At 40.1% G+C, this 22,416-nt stretch overlaps 3 protein-coding genes across 3 annotated transcripts; 1 reads left to right on the top strand and 2 right to left on the bottom strand.

Annotated features, from left to right (window-relative positions):
• Nucleotides 1–776: 776 nt before the first annotated feature.
• LOC106701021 (keratin-associated protein 9-6) lies at nt 777–1,280 on the bottom strand. Its single transcript, XM_014479382.2, has one exon. It carries the CDS (start codon nt 1,278–1,280, stop codon nt 777–779), a length of 504 nt encoding a protein of 167 aa, XP_014334868.2.
• A 5,322-nt stretch (nt 1,281–6,602) lies between these two features.
• Nucleotides 6,603–7,442, bottom strand: LOC138983946 (keratin-associated protein 9-3-like). Its single transcript, XM_070357327.1, has 3 exons — nt 7,328–7,442; nt 7,102–7,219; nt 6,603–7,017 (listed from the first exon to the last, which is right to left on the bottom strand). The coding sequence occupies exons 1-3, from the start codon at nt 7,440–7,442 to the stop codon at nt 6,603–6,605; spliced, it is 648 nt and encodes a 215-aa protein (XP_070213428.1).
• A 6,186-nt stretch (nt 7,443–13,628) lies between these two features.
• Nucleotides 13,629–14,190, top strand: KRTAP4-1 (keratin associated protein 4-1). The gene is given in 2 exon segments (XM_070389822.1): nt 13,629–13,885; nt 13,887–14,190. Coding segments are annotated over 2 exon segments (561 nt in total).
• The last annotated feature ends 8,226 nt before the right edge of the window (nt 14,191–22,416 follow it).

The following is a 22,416-nucleotide window of genomic DNA, read 5'->3' as shown; positions in this document are numbered from 1 at the left end:
GTAACAATTCAGTTTCATAACATAATAGACCTCAGTACTGGACATCATTTCTTCTTAACATTTTCATGTAAATATAGGTGTCCTTAAGCAAAAACAGAAGTTGCCTGGGGTCTCAGCTTGTCCATTATTAGTTACATAATATTTCACAGTGAAATTTCTCATCTAAAAATGTATGAAATAGTTAATGGCAGGATGTTTGCACCTCAGTTGTATGGCTCATATGGTATGCAATATGGATACATGTTCGTATATCAACAGTGCTGTACAATAAATCAAACGCAATATGGAGTGAATTGTGGAATAGAATTTATTAAGAAACACGTATGTAAGACTCCTGCATCTAGGAAGACAACACAAAATGGTCTTAAGGAAGAAAGCAAGTTACAGGATCCATGAGTACACCGATAGAGAAAATATGTTTATGAAGATTACGGTCAGTTGCAGAAACCTATGAAAATGTTATGAGGATTTGTTTTCATGAATTATTTAGAATGACTAGGAAGTAGATCCTGACATCAGTGTTAATACCTAGAAGAACTCCATATCAAGGATGCATGAAGTTGATACATTATCCCCATACAGGGAAGGAAGAGATGGGGGAAGCCCTCTTCACTCCATTCAGGTGACTCACAAGCTTTTAAACAGCAGATGAGTAACAGAAATTCTGGTAGAACATGGCAGTTGTCGGCAATGTCTAAGAAGTGATTTTGTCCACACAATAGCGAGCTAGTGAACAAACGAGGTTGTGTGGGGATGGGGAAACTTTGGTGAAGTGATCAGCAACAGGAAGGCTGGCAGCAGCTGGATCCACAGCTCTGGTCTTGGCACCCAGGCAGGCAGCAGCACGTGGGGTGGTAGCAGATTCTTCGGCAGTACACAGGTGCACAGCAAGCTGGCTGACAGCAAGGCTGGCCGCAGCTAGACCCACTGAAGGTTTGTCCACAGCTGCTGGACACACAGCAGGTGGGCTGACAGCAGGTGGTCACACAAGTAGGCTTGCGGCAGGTGGTCCTACAGCAGGTGGTTTCACTAGTTTGATAGCAAGTTGGGGGGCAGGAGGGCTGGCAGCAGATGGACTCACAGCAGGTGGGCTGACAGCAGGGTTTGCTGCAACAGCTGGGCTGGCAGCAGGTGGTCACACAAGTAGGTTTGCAGCAGGTGGTCCTGCAGCAGGTGGTTTGACAGCAAGTTGGGGGGCAGCAGGGCTTGCAGCAGCTGGACTCACAGCAAGTGGTCCTGCAGATGGGCTGACAGCACGGGGAGCAGCACGAGTGGGTCATTGTGTCTGTGATGGAGGGTGGACTCTGGCTCAGAGCTGAGTTTCTCAGATTCTGATGAGCCCTTCTGTTGTGGGGCTTTTTACACACTGAACCCCCAATGTTGGGACCAATAAGCAGGACTTTCCTGGATGTTATTTATGTTATTGTTGTAGTTTAGGGTAATTGCCATGGAGGAAGTTGCTTTCTTAGTGTTTTATAGAGAGGCCTCTGTAAATTAGTGTTTGATCTTTTTCTTAATTGGATCTAGTACTTAAGAATCTTTCCTAGAAATGAAAAGGTCAGGAATCATCACCAGCAGCATTTCTGGTCATGTGACATCATCTGGTCATGGGGTACTTCCTGCTGGCTCTGTGAAGGTTAGAACTGTTCTCCCTTCTCAGCTTTGTTCCTTTGGCTCTACTTAGATTGGGACGTGCCTCGAAAGGATCAGGATGCTGATGCATTCTGTGATGGATGAAGCCTGCTTGAGTCCAACTCTGATCCCTAGAAACTCAGGTTCAAGGCTTTCACATCAGTCCATATCTGGACAACTTACTCAATATGTTTCCCAGTTTTATCAGAGACATTCAGGTAGAGGATAGTTTGCACAATGTTTTTTTATGTGAAAATCAGCACCAAGGCAGGAGACTAGAAGCAGGCATAGAAGCAGTACACTGGGTTTCAGATAGCATCAACCAATTAATATTCCATCCCTATTTTGTAGCTGGGTCAGTGATCTGAGGTGAGACCTCCAACTTACACATAGATTTTTAAAAATTGAGGCAAATACAACGATAGACAAGGTATATTTGAATTTGGCGATTTATAAATTTTAACAGATGTTGAATGTGTGAGACATAATTTCTTAAATTTTTTCCTGTGCAATTCTCTCCCTCTCTCTCCTCTAGTTACAAACGTAGGAGTGTCATTGTCATGTCATAGGGAAAGAATATGGACTTCCCTGATAGCTCAGTTGGTAAAGAATCTGCCTGCAATGCAGGAGACCCTGGTTCAATTCCTGAGTTGGGAAGATTCACTGAAGAAGGGATAGGCTGCCCACTCCAGTATTCTTAGGCTTCCCTTGTGGCTCAGCTGGTAAAGAATCTGCCTGCAGTGCAGGAGACCTGGGTTCCATCTCTGGGTTGGGAAGATCCCCTGGAGAAGGGAAAGGCTACCCACTCCAGTATTCTGGCCTGGAGAACTCCATGGACTGTATGTATAGTCTCTGGGTTGGCAAAGAGTCAGACATGACTATGCTACTTTCACACACAGAGGGAAAGAATATAGCCAACAATACTAAAAATGAATAGAACAGTATTTCAACATTTCCCTACCAGCAGTGTTATATGCTCTCCTGTCTATTGTGAGCTTTCTGAATTCTACTGGTGTGTGTCTCTCTTGTGTTTATAAATTGAGGTATAATTGTCATAATACATTATATTAGTTTCAAGTGTAAAACATAATGATTTGATATTTGTATATATTGCACAATGATCACCGCAATAAGTCTAGTTCAACTCCATCACCAACTACAGTTACAAATTTTTTGGAGTGATAAAAATATTAACTTTTACTATTTACTCTCTTAGCAACTTTCAAATATGCAATAGAGTATTATCAACTATAGTCACCACGCTGTACATCACCTTCCTCGTGAGTTTATTTATAACTGGAAGCTTGTACTTTTGACTCACTTTACCTGTTTTGCCCACCCTCCACCTCCCACTCCGACTCTGGCTACCATTAATGTGTTCTCTCAGGTTTTTGTTTTTTGGGTTTCTTTTGCTTTCCAAATATAAGTGAGATTATATAGCATTTGTCTTTCTCTGTCTGACTTCTTTCACTTAGCATAAGGTCTTCCAGGTCCATTTATATTGTCACAAATGGGAAAACAGCTTATATTTTACTGCTGAATTATATTCCATTGCATAATATATAACATATATTCTTCATTCATCCATTGATGGACACTTTGGTTGTTTCCATATCTTGCCTATCATAAATAATGCTGCAGTGAACATGTGGGTGCTTATATTGTTCCCCGTTAGTGTTTTATTTTCTTCAGATAAATACCCAGAAGTGGAATTGCTGGATTGGATGGCGAAAAGTGAAAGTGAAAGTGAAGTCGTGTCCGACTCTTTGCGACCCCATGGACTGTAGCCCACCAGGCTCCTCCATCCATGGGATTCTCCAGGCAAGAATACTGGAGTGGGTTGCCATTTCCTTCTGCAGGGGATCTTCCCGATCCAGGGATCGAACCCAGGTCTCCCACACTGCAGGCAGACGCTTTAACCTCTAGCCATGGTAGTTCTTCTTTTAATTTTTGAGGAACAGGCATAATATTTCTCATAGTGGCTGCACCAATTTATGCTCCCACAAACAGCCCACAGATGTTCTTATTTTCTCCACATTCTCACCAAGACCTGATGTAGCTCATCCTTCTGATTATAGTCATGCAAAACTATGAGGTGGTAACTCATCACGGTTTTTTTTTTTTTTTGCTTGTTTTTTATTTTTGATTTGTCTTTACTATTATTATTTTTTTTTATTTTTACTTTACAATATTGTATTGGTTTTGCCATACATCAACATGCATCTGCCATGGGTGAACACGTGTTCCCCATCCCGAACCCCCCTCCCACCTCCCTCCCCATACCATCCCTCTGGGTCATCAAATGAAACACAGATGTATAGAATAGTCTTTTGGACTCTGTGGGAGGGGGGGTGGATGATTTGGGAGAATGGCATTAAAACATGTATAATATCATATAAGAAACGAATTGCCAGTCCAGGTTCATCACGGTTTTGATTGGCATTTCCCTGATGCTTAGTAATGTTGAGCACCTTTCTAGTACCTGTTGGCCATCTGTACGTCTTATAAGAAAAAAAATGTCTATTCTGAACGTCTGCCCATTTTTTCTATCAGATTGTTTTTGTTTTGCTTTGTTTTTTGCTGTTGGGTCAAGTGAGTTCTTTATATATTTTAATACCAGTCCTTATCATGTATATGATTTGCAAGTATTTTCCCGCAATCAGTAGGCTGCCTTTTCATTTTGTTCACTGTTCACTTTACTGTGTGGAAGCTTTTTTCTTTTGGCCATACCATGTGGCTTGTGGGATCTTAATTCCTGGACCAGGGATTCAACCCAGGTTCCCAGCTGTGAAAGCACAGAGTCACACTCAGTGGACCACCAGGGAATTCCCGCTTTTTGGTTTGATGTAGTCCCACTTTGCTTTTTACTTTTGTTTTTAGTGTCTATTTTTTTTTTTTTAAGCACCAAGATCAATGTTAAGGTCTATGCTTCCTCCAGAAATTGTACGGTTTCAGATTCATCTTTAATCCATTTTGAGTTTTCTTTTCTTTTTGCCTGTGTTGGTCTTCATTGCTGTGTGCAGATTTTCTCTAGTTGTGGTAAGTGAGAGCTGCTCTCTAGTTGAGGTGTGCAGGCTTCTCGCTGTGGTGGTATCTTGTTGCGGAGCACAGACCCGAGAGTGCGTGGGGTTCAGTAGATGTGGCAACTGAGCATATTTGCTCTGAGGCATACGGAATCTTCCCAGACCAGGGATCAAACCCATGTCCCCTGCACTGGCAGGTGGATTGTTAACCACTAGACCACCAGAAATCCATTTCGAGTTAATTTTTGTGTATGGTGTAAGACAGTAGTTCAGTTTTATTCTTTTGTAAGTGGCAGTAAGTTTTTTCAACACCATGTATTGAAAAGACTGTATTTTCACCATTGTATATTCCTGGTTCCTTTGCTATAAATTAATTGGCTGTAGAATGTATGGGTTTATGTCTGGGCTCTCTATTTTGTTCCATGATGTATGTGTGTTTTTATGCCAAACCATACAGTGTTATTTACTATAGTTTTGTAACACACCTTGCTATCAGCAAGCATTATGTCTCCAGCTTTGTTCTTTTTTATCAAGATTGCTTTGGTTATCTGAGTTTTCTATGCTTCCATACACAGATTACAATTTTTTTTTCTTATTTTGGTGAAAATGCCATTGGATCTTTAATAGGGATTGCACTGAATCTGTAAATTATTTTAGGTAGTAAGGATATTTCAACAATATTAATTATTCTAATCCCTGAGCAAAAAATTTGTTTGTATTTTCTTCAATTTCTTTCACCAATGTATTATAGTTGACAGTGTTTACACTCTAGTTTGCAATGTTCTTTCATTTCTGATATTAAATTTGAGACTTCTCTTTTTCTTACTGAGTCTACCTAAAGTTTTTAATTTGCTTACCTTTTTAAAATAAAAACAGCTTTTAGTTTTGTCGATCTTTCTTTTATCATAAATTTATTTAATTGGAGGCTAATTACTTTACAATATTGTTCTTTTCTCTTATTTTTTTTCCTTTTTTAGTCTCTGTTTCATTTATTTCCACTATGATCTTTATTTCCTTGCTTCTACTCACTTTGCACTTCCTTTGTTCTTCTTTATCTAGGTCCTTGAGTGTAAACTTAGGTAGTTTATTTGAAATTTTTTGTTTCTCAAGCATTCATTGCTATGAGCTTATCTTTTAGAACTTCTGTTTCAGTACCCCGTAAATTTTGGTATGGTGTAATTCCATTATCATTTGTCTCAAGGTATTTTAAACTTTCTCTTTTGATTTCTTCTTTGATTCATTGGTTGTTCGGTTGCATTTTATTTAATCTCCACATTTTGTTGTTCCTAATACTTATTTAGATTCTTTGGTCTCACAAAATAAACTTCTAGTTGCTATTTGACTTTCCTTTTAGATATTCCTGCACAGAGAAAAGACTGATCTAATAGATTGTCCAAACTATAGTCATTATAGTTATAATTATGATTAATGTGTGTGTGCTGTATAATAACAAAAAACACAGTATGCGATGAATAGTGGTACAAGATTTATTTAGAAATCCAGGTAAAATTCCCTGCATCTAGAGAGACAACTCAAAGTGATTATGAAAAGAAGAAAGTAAGATACAAAAATAATCAGTATATTGAAAAGATACATGGTTATGAAGACTTTTATGAAAATAAGTATTAGAAACTAAATAAAAAGTCATGAGGATTTTTACCTAAAATACATGTAGAGAGAAGGTGAAGATCTAGATTTCAAAGTCAAAGCCAAGATGCTCCATTATAATGATGCAGGAAGCTGGCACATGACCCACACAGATAGGAAGGGGAGAATCAGGGTGAAGTCCTCTACCTTCCATCAAGCTGATTCATAAGCTTTTATATAGGCAGATGAATAACAAAAAAAATTGGTAATAGACTGCTGGCTTTCAGCATCATTTGGAAGTGAATTTGTCCTAGGAACAGCAAGGTTGATTTGTGAGATGGTGGTTCTTTGGTGAGATTTTCAGCAGCAGGAAGGCTGGCAGCAGGTGGACACACAGCTGGGGTGGCAGCAGGTGGTCCTACAGTAGCCGGGGCAGCAGCAAGGCTGGCAGCCGCTGGATCTGCTGCAGGTTTGTCCACAACTGATGGACCCACAGCACGTAGGCTGGCAGCAGGTGGTCACACAAGTAGGTTTGCAGCAGGTGGTCCTACAGCAGGTGGTCTGACAGCAGACAGGGCGGCTGCAAGGCTGGCAGCAGCTGGATCCACAGCTCTGGTCTCGGCACCCAGGCAGGCAGCAGCACGTGGGGTGGTAGCAGGTTCTATGGCAGTACACGGGTGCACAGGAGGCTGGCTGGCAGCAAGGCTGACAGCAGTTAGAACCACCGCAGGTTTGTCCAGCGCTGCTGGATCCACAGCAGGTGGGCTGACAGCAGCTGGTCACACAGGTAGGTTTGCAGCAGGTGGTTTCAGTGATTTGACAGCAAGTTTGGGGGCAGGAGGGCTGACAGCAGCTGGACTCACAGCAGGTGGGCTGGCAGCAGGTGGTCACACAAATAGGCTTGAGGCAGGTGGTCCTGCAGCAGGTGGTCTGACAGCGGATAGGGAGGCAGCAAGGCTGGCAGCAGCTGGACCCACCACAGGTGGGCTGACAGCAGGTGGTCACACAGGTAGGTTTGCGGCAGGTGGTCCTACAGCAGGTGTTTTCACTAGTCTGATAGCAAGTTGGGGGGCAGCAAGGCCGACAGCAGCTGGGCTCACAGCAGGTGGGCTGGCAGCAGGTGGTCACACAGGTAGGTTTGCAGCAGGTGGTCCTGCAGCAGGTAGGTTGACAGCAAGGGGAGCAGCAGGAATGGCTCATGGTGTCAGGTGTGGAGGGGTGGCTTCTGAGCAGAGATAAATTTCTCAGAATCTGAATACCTCTTCTCTACCAGACCTTTTATACTCTGGTTCCCAAATTTAGGACCAATGAATAGAAATTTCCTTGTTATTATTTATAACTTTTTTCATGATCCATGGAAAATTGCTTAAGGAGGAAGTGTTCCCTAACTATTATGAATATTCTGAAAATAGGATTATTCTCCTAGTTAATATTAAACCATAGGGACTTATTTCCAGAAACGGGAGAAACCATCAACATCCATACCCTTATTTAAGTATGAATCATCATTTCTCAAGACAGACTTCATCCTTTTGTGACCTGTCAGTTAGGATAATTTGTAGAAGATTTCAGAGCCATTGTCCCCACCTACATTTTCCTCTTGGAGCTACTTATATTGGGATTCACCCCTCAAGACAGGTGAAACAAAAGTGATGAATTCAACTCATATTTTAACACATTCTGAATTAAAGTTACATTTTAACAAGCCTTTCATCTATGCCACACAAAATTCAATGATAGATAAATCTGTGAGTAGGAAGCTTTTCCACTTGGTATCTCATTTCCTAAAAACGAGGGACTGAGCACAGAAGAGTTGATGCTTTTGAACTGTGGTGTTGGAGAAGACTCTTGAGAGTCCCTTGAACTGCAAGGAGATCCAACTAGTCCATCCTAAAGGAGATCAGTCCTGGGTGTTCATTGGAAGGACTGATATTGAAGCTGAAACTCCAATACTTTGGCCACCTGATGCAAAGAGCTGACTCACTTGAAAAGACCCTGATGCTGGGAAAGATCGAGGGCAGAAGGAGAAGGGGACTACTGAGGATGAGATAGTTGGATGGCATCACCGACTCAATGGACATGAGTTTGGGTAAATTCTAGGAGTTGGTGATGGACAGGGAAGCCTGGCGTGCTGTGGTTCATGGGGTGTCAGAGTCGGACACGACTGAGCAACTTACCCTGGGGACGCTATCTTTATTAATACATTTAACGGCAAAGGGAAAAGTTTCAAAGCTGCTAATTTGACAACTGAAATAGTTTTCTTTGAATTGCAGTTTCAAAGAAAGGCTATGGAGGATGTCAAAGTGGGTAAAGATGGACAAATGTATGGTGAAGGAAACCATACCTTTGATAATGATCATTTGGTAGTGTATACAGAAATCTAAATATAATATGTTACAAGCAAAACTCAATGTTATAAGCCAATAAAAATATACAAATGTCAATAAATTATAAACATGCAGGAACAAAAGGGACAACAATGACTCAGTGGAGCAAAGCATAATATTTTGGATACTTAGCTATTTCCATATTTGTAACCTTTTGAAAGAAAGAGCATATTTATTTCACTGATTAACACTGGCTCCTGATATTTCATTTGCTCTGACTTAACTGTAGTTATGGATTTCTGATGCCTCTGCTGCTGGGCATCCTGGTCTTGGTGGCAAAGATCTATAAACCCCTGTTAGTAGATCCAGTGTATGGGTGATAGCATTACCAGTTCATCCAGTCAAATAATCAGCTGCTGTTCATTGAGTCAGAGTGGAATCATAGCAGAAGTGGGATGGATTGAATATCATCTTTCCCTTCTGTGCCTCTGTCCTGAGAATGGCTCTTAAAGGGTGGGAATCAACATGGACTCACTTGAATAAAGGAGAACTCCAAGTTTACTAGCTTGGAACTTGACCTAGCAGTAATTTGTAATAGGGCTGAGTAATGGGGATGTTGGGATGTTGGTTTGAAACAGTGATCACTTCTATTTTGAACAATCTGAAGCCATGTGCCTTAAATCCAGTTATATTCCTTAGCTTCTTCATAAGTTACTAGTGTGTTATATGCTGATTTTGCCACCAGCCACTTTGCTATAGTGTATTGAGGTCTGAATTTTGGTGCATTAGCTTATCCATGTTTGGATCTAAGTATTGTCCAAATAGCAAGAATTGTGATTGTGTGTCTGTTTTGGGTACAAGAAGTTAAATGTCATTAAGGCTAAAGAATGATAATGTTCAGAGTATCAATAACACATTTTGGAAAGTATAAGAGGGAGCAGATGGGATGAAGATAAAATAAGAAAAGAAAGGCAAATGCTCCTTTTCAGGCATAAATGATTAAATAAAGATAAGTAAGCATACTCTTTAAATACCAAAGCTAACCAGATGCCGCGTCAAAATGTCTGATAATTTCCCTTTAAACGTGATAAACAGCAGCTAGAAAATAATCTTGGACATGATGATGACATCTCCTCATCAGGGTATACAACAGGACTTGGGAGAAGACTTCCATTTGAGAACCTCACTCTCCTGGAAACCCAGAACCCACACCCTCTGACACCATGGTCAGCTCCTGTTGTGGCTCCATCTGTTCTGACCAGGGCTGTGGCCAACGTGTCTGCCAGGAGACTGCTGCCAGACCACTTGCTGTCACTGCAGCTGCCGTGCATCCAGCTGCTGCGTCTCCAGTTGTTGCTACTCCCTGTTGCTACAGTTCCAGTTGCTGTGTCCCCAGCTGTGGAGTGTCCAGCTGCTGCTGCCCAGTCTGTTGCCAGACTGCCTGGTGTCTCCCAACATTACGGATTTTCTTGTTGTTGAACTTCATTTCTCACCCCAGCCCTGAGTCAACCACCAGTATTCCTGTGTATTCTTTTTTTTTTTTCATTTCTTTTGTCCACAGCATCTGGACTGGCTCTGATCTGTCATTGTGTTTGTCCATCCCATCGATCGTGCCACCAAGAAGCTGTTCTAAAAGAGGCAGTTTAAACTGAGTACCACAGAGACTCTCCAGATTCTGTGCCTGTTACCTTGACATTCCGGCAGACGATCAAATGTCTACTCTAGTTCGTGGGGACAGGCTCCTAATCCTGTGACTGCTGTGCATGACCTGGCCTTTGCAGTGAGTTCTGTGTGATGGAACAATTACGTGGCCATAAACACTTGGTATCAGAAACATTTTTGGCCCTTTATTTTTTTAGTGTTGATTATGAACTGGAGATAAATTTGTATTTCTGTCATGTGAACAAATAAAACTGATTTTACATATCAATCAAATCCTGTATCAGAGAAAATGCTAAATAATGACTTTCCCCCCCAAAAGTAGATTCCCCTCCTTGCCTGCAAGTTTATTTTATTTTTTAATATAAATTTATGTATTTTAATTGGGTGCTAATTACTTTACAATATTGTATTGGTTTTGCAAGTTTATTGAGAGAAAACAAGAGCTTCCTTTTTACTACAGTTGAATTATGGACCACCCTGCAAGGTCCTTTTGGGAAGCATTAAGTCAAATGTGACCCAATTCCCATCACAATGTAACTCACAATGAAATCTTGGATTCAACAGGAAGACACGTGTCAGGCAGAGTGTATTGGTGATATTGATGAGAAAGAGAAACCATTCTGTTGAAGACAGGTAATGTATAGAGATTGATTCTTAGAAGTAAAACGTGTCATGTATGAAAATTCAAGGGATAGTGTACAGTTTACAACTACATAAGACAAAGTGAAGGAATGAATCAGAAGGAAGTAGAGTGTGTATATTCTTCTAATGTAATTATGATTTTAAAACTACTCCCTCAAAACACATTATAATCATTCTAAGGAGGAGGGATATTTCCTAGCTGTCTTCCTGCCTTCAGGCAGAGCACCAACCATCTCCAAACAAATAAATGGCTGTAGAACTGTGGCCCAATTAGATCAAAATCTCTAACACCTGTTCTTGTTTTCACTTTGTGACTTCTCACTAATATATGAATTTATGTCTATATAAATTGTAACTTTCTTTTTATCATAAATGCTTTTGAGCTATATTGAAACTAAGTGCAAAAACCCTATTATACATAGTTAAAATTTATAAAACCACAATTATAGCAGAGACTTTAACACCCTATTTTAGAATGGTCATTTGAAGGAGAAAAATAAACAAGGAAATAGAGAATGTGAGTAGAACCATTATCAACTTAGATGTAATTGACATTTATACGCACTCTCAGCTGACTCAGTGGTAAAGAATCTGCCTGACAATACAGGAGCCACAGGTTCAATCCCTGGGTCCAAAAGATCCCCTGGAGAAGGAAATGGCAACCCACTGCAGTATTCTTGCCTGGGAAATCGTAAGGACAGAGGAGCCTTCCAGGCTCTAGTCCATGGAATCGAAAGAGTTAGACATGACTGAGCAGGCATGCCTGACAAACTTTTCATAATTTTCATATATATCTATATATCTCAAGGATGTTCACAAACATATAGACTACAAAGAAAACTCTTAAAGCAGAATAATATAAACTTCTCTCTCTTACCCAAATGCAATGAAATTAGACTTAAATAACTGAAAAACAGCACAACCAAGCATGTTCCTATAGCTTGGCTTTCTTTTTTACCTTCTTCCCTCCTTGCTGAAATTTTGTCTAAGAAACAAGGTGTGTCTATATGGAATAGGAATGGTCTGTTTTGCCATAGAAGTATACTTATTTTCCTTACGATACTGGATGCTTGGGGCTAGAGCACTGGGACGACCCAGAGGGATGGTATGGGGAGGGAGGAGGGAGGAGGGTTCAGGATGGGGAACACATGTATACCTGTGGCAGATTCATTTTGATATTTGGCAAAACTAATACAATTATGTAAAGTTTAAAAATAAAATTAAAAAAAATAAAAAAATAAAAAATAAAATCCAAAAATAAATAAATAAATAAAATAATTTAAAAATTATGGAAAAGTTGCAAGAATAGTTCAAGAAGTGTTCTTCATGACAAAATGATGCTCTGTAATTTAGGCCCTGGTGTATATTTTCTACATCAGAGACATTCTCCTCCATAGTCACAATACAGTTCAATTTCAGACTTTTGTTCTTACCAACAATGCTGCAAAGAATATTTTGAGTTTATATCCTGGAGCTCCTGCTTATGTGTATCTGTTGAATATTTTTCTAGAAGTGATATTGCTCAATCAAATCTTATAGTTACTGCTGAATTACTTTATAAAGAATTTACTCCAGCTTAGACACCTACCATTCTGTGTATGAAAACATCTGTTTCCTTTCAAGCTCTCCATCTTATTAGAGTTTAAAAAAATTAGATATTTTGTATTTGTCATTTCAAACTATTCACTGTTGTTATCCCCAGAGCCTAGGGCAAGACCTGGGACATAGTAAGTGTTCAATATTTGGTTTGCAAATGGATAAATTGTTCAATTAAAATTTTCAAAATTATAAATGAGACTGAACATCTTTTAAAACCTTAAAAGGCATTAATATTTCTTTTTCAGTGAAATGACTGTTAATATCCTTCCCTCAATTTTCTATTTGGTTGTTGACGTTTTTTTTCTTACTATGCATGCATTAAGAAAATTAGGTCTTTCCCATGGTGGATTCATGTCAATATATGGCAAAACCAATACAATATTGTAAAGTAAAATAAATAAATAAACTTTGGGTAAAACAGGAAAAAAAAAAAAGAAAATTAGGTCTTTTTGGTTATATTGGTTAACCCATTTGTTATTTACTTCAGTTTGCTCTTTTTTTTAAATTTAAATTTATTTATTTTAATTGGAGGCTAATTACTTTACAATATTGTACAGTTTGCTCTTTTGTAGTCTTTTGGTTTTGTTTAAAGCTTTACCAAGACTAATTAGACATTAAAATTTTTTAATCTTTTCCTTTATTGTTAGTAAGTTTTCTGTCTTAGAATAGCCTCTCCACTTTTTTAAGAAAAATTCCTCCAAGTACTCCAGTATGGTCACAGTTTATTTTTCTCAAACTGTCTTTAGGGAACAAGATCTATTATCCCACTTGAGGGCTGATATGAGACACAGCTTTAAGGATGACGCCAAGTGTTGACATTTAAATGATGTTTATATGACAACCAATTAGATGAAGAAGCTGAAGAGTCTTTGAAATCAGATGATGCACATAAGAAAGAAGATGAAATGTGAGTCAAGAGGAAAGACTAGATTGGCTGAACCACAACACAGAGAAAGGAAAAATGCATTCTATTCACCAAATAACTAATTTGATAATCGCCTATCTATCTATTAAGGCAAACAATAACAAGGAAATAGCCCTTAACATAGTGACAGCAGTCCCTCAGATGGTTATAAAAGGGGACATGTTGCAATGAGACTTCCAAACTCAAGAATCTCACTCTCTAACTCACCTAGAATCTCCATCCTCTGACACCATGGTCAGCTCCTGTTGTGGCTCCATCTGCTCTAACCAGAGCTGTGGCCAAAATCTCTGCCAAGAGACCTGCTGCTCCCCCAGCTGCTGCCAGACCACCTGCTGCAGGACCACCTGCTGCCGCCCCAGCTGCGGTGTGTCCAGCTGCTGCCGCCCCATCTGCTGCCAGACCACCTGCCGCCCCAGCTGCGGCGTGTCCAGCTGCTGCCGCCCCATCTGCTGCCAGACCACCTGCCGCTGCAGCTGCGGCGTGTCCACGCCGCCCCATCTGCTGCCAGACCACCTGCCGCCCCAGCTGCGGCGTGTCCAGCTGCCGCCGCCCCATCTGCTGCCAGACCACCTGCCGCCCCAGCTGCGGCGTGTCCAGCTGCCGCCGCCCCATCTGCTGCCAGACCACCTGCCGCCCCAGCTGCGGCGTGTCCAGCTGCCGCCGCCCCATCTGCTGCCAGACCACCTGCCGCCCCAGCTGCGGCGTGTCCAGCTGCTGCCGCCCCGTCTGCTGCCAGACCACCTGCTGCCGTACAACTTGCTGTCGCCCCAGCTGTGGTGGATCCTTTTGCTGAAATCAACCATGAACCAGTCACTATCACATCAATGTGGGCATATCATTCGTTTAAAATTTTCCTTGTTTTAAATGACCACCAGCTTTAGGACTCTGTGGTACCACTAAGCCACAAGCAAAACGGCTCCCATTCTGCATTCAAGACCATTCTTGTTCCCCACAGATCTCTTCCCTGCATCTAACCTCATGTGCATGATGTACTTGAACTAAACCCCCAGATATCTGACTATTATACTTGCCTTGACCTTCACAATTATGTTAACTATTTCTAAATAACAGTATCTTGATATAATAAATCCGTGTATTCTTCTTTAGTTATTTTTGAGAGTTGATTTTCAGTTTATTTTCCAGCATTCTTTTTCTCAAGATGAAGAAAAGTGTGGGTTTCTATGGCCAGGAAAGAAAACTTGTTTTTCAAATATCCCCTAATGCCTGTATTACATAATAGAAAGGATTTTATGTATTTTCCAAAATAAGATAAGCCATCCTACCTAACAAACAATAATATTCTTACCCAGTCAGTAAAATGATCCATCCCTGGGCATGTTCTTGCACTGCTGGGCTCTGGAGATCATTCCAACATGTGTGAGGCATGGTTCCTTCCTATCAGGAGCTCACAATCCAACACTGGAGTTAAGAGGACCCTCCCAGGTAGGGAGAATATGTTGGGTAATATTCATGAGAAAGGTGAATTTCTGTCTGCATGTGTACATGCTATGTTGCTTCAGTTGTGTCTGACTCTGTGAGACCCCATGGGTTGCAGCCTACCAAGCTCCTCTGTCCATGGGATTCTCTAGGCAAAAAAACAAACAAACAAAAAAAAACTCTGGAGTGAGTTGCCATTTCCTACTCCAGGGGATCTTCTCAATCCCTCAGCATTATTATCAAGTTTCTAAGGTAATTCTTAAGTACACCAATGTTAGAGAATCTCTGTTAAAACTCTAGCTCTCCAAAATCACTTACGGTGAAGATCACTCAGTCGTGTCCAACTCTTTGCTACCCCATAGACTGTAGCCTACCAGGCTTCTCTGTCCATGGGATTTTCCAGGCAATAGTACTAGAGTGGACTGCCATTTCCTTCTCCAGGGAACTTCCCGACAGAGGGATCAAACCCGGGTCTCCCACACTGTAGACAGACGCTGAACTGTCTGAGCCACCACTCCTTAAACCTGTCTCTGCCTTTGTACATGTCAGCATTTCTGGCTCGAGTTCACTCTCAAACTGTCTCCTTCTTATTATTCAAGGTCCATGTTCTAACATCACTTTTGTGCATCAGTTTTAGACAGTTACTTCTCCTACCATATGGAAGTTTATAACACTTGATTCTCTATATAGAATTATTCTTTATACTGTAACTATTTATCTCTTTCCCTATATACACTGTGTTTCTCAAAGGCAAGGATTCTATGATTTATTCAACAGACATGTATATAGAGCCAGCTCTTGGCCATGCTGTGAACAAAGCATAGGGATTATAATAAAGACCTATTAGTATCTTCATAGGAAGCTCTGGAAAAGTGATAATAAAACAATGTGAAACACATGAGGAGCATGCTCCTTGAATATTAGAAGAGGACTAGGGAACGGTGATGTGGGTGGAAAGTATCTGAAAGGGTTTATTGGAGGAGATAATGACAACTAAGTCTTAAGGAAGAAATAGGATGTTTCAATGCCATTCTCCCAAATCATCCCACCCTCACCCTCTCCCACAGAGTCCAAAAGACTGTTCTAGACATCTGTGTCTCTTTTGCTGTCTCGCATACAGGGTTATCGTTACCATCTTTCTAAATTCCATATATATGCATTAGTATACTGTATTGGTGTTTTTCTTTCTGGCTTACTTCACTCTGTATAATAGGAAACGAATCGCCAGTCCGGGTTCAATGCATGATACAGGGTGCTCGGGGCTGGTGCACTGGGATGACCCAGAGGGATGGTATGGGGAGGGAGGTGGGAGAGGGGTTCATGATGGGGAACACATGTGCATCCATGGCGGATTCATGTTGATATATGGCAAAACCAATACAATATTGTAAAGTAAAAAAAAAAAAGAAGAAATAGGATGGTGGTTCATGCATAATGCCTAGAACAGAATAGGAGGCTCTCAACAACTGTTTGCTGAGTAGATGAGTGGCAATCTATAGCAATATGGGACTTCAGGCTTATAATTCTGTCAAATCCAATAGAGACATTTCAAGGAGTACATTTATAACCAAGATCTTGCAAACATGGGCCTGATGTTGTAATTCCAACTGTGAGTCACTTGGGGCTTTTTTAGGCCTCAACCTAATCCTTACATGACCGTGTGTACATTCTGAACACTGAAAACTGGGGTCAGTGACTCACTTTCACTCTCAGGAAAGTAATTCCTTACTAAGGGCTTTATACATTCCTGGGAATGTTATATGTCAGTGCAATAATCCATCACTTGACTGACATAGTACCTGAATCATTAAGAAAGGATTAAGACAATGTCCGGAATGTCTCCAACATTCTTTAAGTCTCTTCCTTTGACATTCACACAATAAAATCTAGTTAATTTGGACACATCCCACTTTGGACATGCGTAGCTTATTTTTCCTGACCTGTGTTTCTATAAAATTTGGCTTCTTCCATAAAATGATTGTGTGTAAGGCAAATTAAAGTAAATATAATCACAAAAGATATATTTAACTCAATGTGGACCTACTTAGCACTAATTATAAATGAATCATATCATTCTCTACCCAAGCCTTGACTTATGACTTAGAAGCCTTCTTTAGCTATGAATCTCAATTATGCTTCAAATGTACTAGAAAGAAGGTAAAAGGTATTATTTTTTTAAGTTCTAGCTAATCAAATTAGACAAGTTTGCCTTTTTAATATAAATTTATTTCTTTTAATTGGAGGCTAATTACTTTACAATATTGTATTGGTTTTGCCATACATCAACATGAATCCACCATGGGTGTACACATGTTCCTCATCCTGACCCCCCCTCTCACCTCCCTCCCCATACCATCCCCCTGGGTCATCCCAGTGCACCAGCCCCAAGCATCCTGTATCATGCATTGAACCTGGACTGGCGATTCGTATGCCTTTTTGAAAAATTGAAGCATAGCTGACTCACAACATTATATTAGTTTCAATGTACAACATAGTAATTTGATATTTCTGTAACTATACAATATACAAAGTTATAACATTATTGACTATATTCTCAATGCAATGCATTGCATCTCAGTGACATTTATTTTATAACTGACAGTTTGTACCTCTTAATTTTCTTCACCTATTTTGCTCTCCCCAAACCTCCTTTCTTTCTGGCAACCACTGGTTTGTTTTCTGTATCTATGAGTCTGTTTCTGTTTTGTTACATTTGTTTGTTTTGTTTTTTAGATTCCACATATATGTGAAAACATACAGTATTTGTCTTTCTCTGTCTGGCTTATTTCACTTAGATAATACTCTTCTGTGTCCATTCACGCTATTGCACGTGTAAGATTTCCTCATTTTGTTATAATTGAGTAATATTCCACTTATACATTCTTTATCCATTTACATATCAATGGACACATAAATTATTTCCCATGTTATGACTACTGGAAATAATGCTGCAATGAACACTGACGTGTATATATCTCTTCAAGTTAGTGTTTTCCTTTTCTTGGGGGCAAATACCAGGAGTGGGATTCCTAAATTGCATGGTAGTCCTATTTTTAATTTTTTGAGGAAACTCCATACTGTTTTCCTTAATGTAAATGTTACCAATTTTCAATGTACCAACAGTGCACAACAGTTACCTTTTTTGTATATCTTTGCCAAGAATTATTATTTTGTGTCTTTTTAATGATAGCCATTCTGACAGGTATCAGGTGATATCTCAATGTGGTTTTGATTGCATTAGTGATATTGAACATCTTTTCATGTGCCCACAGACCATATATATATATATTATGTGGAAAAATGTATATCTAGGACCTTTGCCTATTCTAAAATTATATTTTCTTGTTCTATTGATATTGAGCTGTATGAGTTCTTTGGCTTCCCTGGTGGTTCAGACAGTAAAGAATCTGTCTGCAATGTGGGAGACCCGGATTTGATCCCTGGGTCAGAAAGATCCCTGGAAAATGGAATGACGACCACTCCAGCCTGGGAAAAACCATGGACAGAGGAGCCTGGTGGGCTACAATCCGTGGGGTTGCAAAGAGTCGAACACAACTGAGCGACTAACACTTTGACTTTCATTTGTATGAGTTCTTTACATAGTTTGGATATTAATCCTTTATTGGCCATATCATTTGCAAATATTTTCTTTCATTCACTAGGTAACCTTCTCATTTTGTTAAGGTTTCCTTCACTATACAAAGACTTTTTAATTTTCTTTGCTTTTGTTTCCCTTGCTTAAAAAGAAAGATCAAAAAAAATTGCTAAGACCAAAGTCAAGGAGAATACTGTCTATATTTCTTCTAGGAGTTTTATACTTTCTGGTCTTAAGTTTAAGTCTTTAATCTATTTTGAGTCTATTTTTGTATATGGTGTGAAAAAAAAATCTAGTTTTAGGTTTTATGTTCTTCCATGTAGCTGTCCAGTTTTCTCATCACCAGTTATTTGAGAGACTGTCTCTCCCCACTTTTCCTCACTGTAAATTTTTGCCCCCTTTGTCATAGTTTAATTGACCATATCAGTTCAGTTCAGTTCAGTCTCTCAGTCCTGTCTGACTCTTTGCGACCCCTTGAATTGCAACACACGAGGCCTCCCTGTCCATCACTAACTCCCGGAGTTCACTCAGACTCATGTTCATCGAGTCGGTGATGCCATCCAGCCATCTCATCCTCTGTTGTCCCCTTCTCCTCCTGCCCCCAACCCCTCCCAGCATCAGAGTCTTTTCCAATGTGTCAATTCTTCGCATGAGGTGGCCAAAGTACTGGAGTTTCAGCTTTAGCATCATTCCTTCCAAAGAACACCCAGGACTTATCTCCTTTAGAATGGACTGGTTGGATCTCCTTGCAGTCCAAGGGACTCTCAAAAGTCTTCTCCAACACCACAGTTCAAAGCATCAATTCTTCAGTGCTCAGCTTTCTTCATAGTCCAACTCTCATATCCATACATGACCACTGGGAAAACCATAGCCTTGACTAGACAGACCTTTGTTGGCAAAGTAATATCTCTGCTTTTCAATATGCTATCTAGGTTGGCCATAACTTTCCTTCCAAGGAGTAAGCGTCTTTTAATTTCATGACTGCAATCACCATCTGCAGTGATTTTGGAGCCCAAAAAATAAAGTCTGACACTGTTTCCACTGTTTCCCCATCTATTTCCCATGAAGTGATGGGACCGGATGCCATGATCTTCATTTTCTGAATGTTGAGCTTGAAGCCAACTTTTTCACTCTCCTCTTTCACTTTCATCAAGAGGCTTTTTAGTTCCTCTTCACTTTCTGCCTTAAGGGTGGTGTCATCTGCATATCTGAGGTTATTGATATTTCTCCCAGCAATCTTGATTCCAGCTTGTGCTTCTTCCAGCCCAGCATTTCTCATGATGTACTCTGCATATAAGTTAAATAAGCAGGATGACAATATACAGCCTTGAAGTACTTTTTCCCATTTGGAACCAGTCTGTTGTTCCATGTTCAGTTCTAACTGTTGCTTCCTGACCTGCATATAGGTTTCTCATGTGTATGGATTTATATGGGGTCTCTCTATTCTGTTCCATTTATTTATGTATCTGTTTTTCTACCAGTATCATACTGATTTGATTACTATAGCTTTGTAGAATAGTTCAAAGTCATGGAGAGTGATAACTCCAGCTTTGTTCTTCTTTCTCAAGATTGCTTTGGCTATTCAAAGTTTTTTGTGGTCCTATGCAAATTTCAGGAATATATGAGGGGTTATATCCTGATAAGCCAATTGTAACTTGAAATATCATAAGTTAAAAATGCATTTAATACACTAAACCTACTGAATATGATGGGCCGTGGTAAAGAATCTGCTTGCCAATGCAGGAGACACAAGAGATGTGGGTTTCATCCTTGGGTTGGAAAGATCCCCTGGAGTAGGAAGTGACAGTCCATTCCACTTGCTTGGAAAATTCCATGGATAGAGGAGACTGGCAGGCTACAATCCACGGGATCACAAAGAGTCAGACAGAATTGAACAACTGAGCACACACTCACACTGAATATCATAGCTTACCCTAGACTACTTTAAACATGCTTGGAACACTTACTCTTGCCTACAGTTGGGCAAAATCATTCGACACAAAACCTATTTTTTTATAAAGTGCTGAATATCTCATGCAATTTATTGAATACTGTACTGAAATGAAAAACAGAATGAGTACGGGTACAACATGCATACAGAGTGGGTTGTAAGTGTATTGGTTGTTTACTCTTGTGACTAGGAGCTATGGCCCATTGCTGCTGCCTGGAGTATCATACAGTATATCACTAACCTAAGAAAAGATAAAAATTCAAATTTTAATTCAAATATAATTTCTACTGAAGGAATGTCACTTATGCACCATTGTAGAGTCAAAAAATCTTAAGTTGAACCACTGTAAGACAAGGACCATCTGTAGAGCCATCTACTGATATGAAGACTGAGAGAAAAATAAACCTGGAGGAAGAAATGGACCAAGAGTTTTGTTTTAACCATGTCAAATTGGAGATTAATATTATCCACCCAAATGAAGCTATTAACTAGGGAGTCTTCAGCTCAGTGGAAAAGTCAGGGATTGTGTTAAAAATGTGGTGTTCTTGGTGTTCTATGGAGTTGGGTGAAATCGAACAAGGAAGATGTGTAGGCAAACAGAAGATAAATAAAAGAAGCTAAAATCAGAGCCATGGGGGTATCTCACCATTGCAAGTTTAAGACAAGAGAAACTGCAGCAAGGAAGACTTAAAAGGACAGCTTTTAGAATTTTAGTGTGGGATAATGGGGACACAAAATTGTCTTTATAATTTTTGTGTGTGTGTGGGGCTAGGACATTGGCTTTTATTTATTTTTAAGTATAAATTTATTTATTTTAATTGGAGGTTAATTACTTTACAATATTGTATTAGTTTTGCCATACATCAACATGAATCCGCCACGGGTGTACATGTGTTCCCCATCCTGAGCCCCTCTCCCTCCTCCCTCCCCGTACCATCCCTCTGGGTCGTCTCAGTGCACCAGCCCTAAGCATCCAGTATCCTGCATCGAAACTGGACTGGTGATTCGTTTCATATATGATATTATACATGTTTCAATGCCATTCTCCCAAATCATCCCACCCTTGCCCTCTCCCACAGAGTCCAAAAGACTGTTCTATACATCTGTGTCTCTTTTGCTGTCTCGCATACAGGGTTATCATTACCATCTTTCTAAATTCCATATATATGCTTAATAATGATTGCCAACACATCCTCCAAAGAGCATCATCAATTTATACTCTCACCTTACATTCTATAAGCCTTCCAGTTTCTATGCATTGCCACCAGCCCTGGTTATAATCAATCCAAAATAGAAATTGGTTTTTTAAGTTGTATTTCTTAATGACAAGTTAAATAGCTTTTCTTATGTCTATTAGCTACTTGCCTTTATTATCCTGAGGAGGAGCAGAGTGTGCCACCCCAAAATATTCCTCTTTGGCATAAATACTATTTTAGGCTGGTTATTCTCAAGAGACAGTATATATGGGAGACACTGAGTAGAATTATCCTTTTGTAAGAGGTATTTACATTTATAATGGTAGTCTACATTTGTAAGGGTGTCTCCCTCTCTATACTAGGAAGAAAAAGGTGATTCTAAATGTCTAGAAACTCTTATTACTGGACAAGGCAAATAACTTAAATCTGCGTAACAACCTTACCACTGCTTACTGTGTTTTTCCTGGTTAACTCCCATAACCAGCCTCTCCTGTCTCCAAAATCTTTTGCATTTAGCTAGAGATGATATTTAAGGTGGTGGCCCATTTTGAGGAACTCCTTAGTTTTCCTGGGTATCTCTCATGTACATATAGAGGTATCAGATCAGATCAGATTAGTCGCTCAGTCGTGTCCAACTCTTTGTGACCCCATGAATCGCAGCACGCCAGGCCTCCCTGTCCATCACCAGCTCCCGGAGTTCACTGAGACTCACGTCCATTGAGTCAGTGATGCCATCCAGCCATCTCATCCTCTGTCGTCCCCTTCTCCTCTTGCCCCCAATCCCTCCCAGCATCAGAGTCTTTTCCAATGAGTCAAATCTTCGCATGAGGTGGCCAAAAT

Source organism: Bos mutus, chromosome 19, assembly GCF_027580195.1.
Source record: "Bos mutus isolate GX-2022 chromosome 19, NWIPB_WYAK_1.1, whole genome shotgun sequence".
In the NCBI taxonomy this organism is placed as follows: Eukaryota; Metazoa; Chordata; class Mammalia; order Artiodactyla; family Bovidae; genus Bos; species Bos mutus.
Note: the sequence above shows the minus strand (reverse complement) of the source record. Positions and strands in the feature narration are given on the sequence as shown.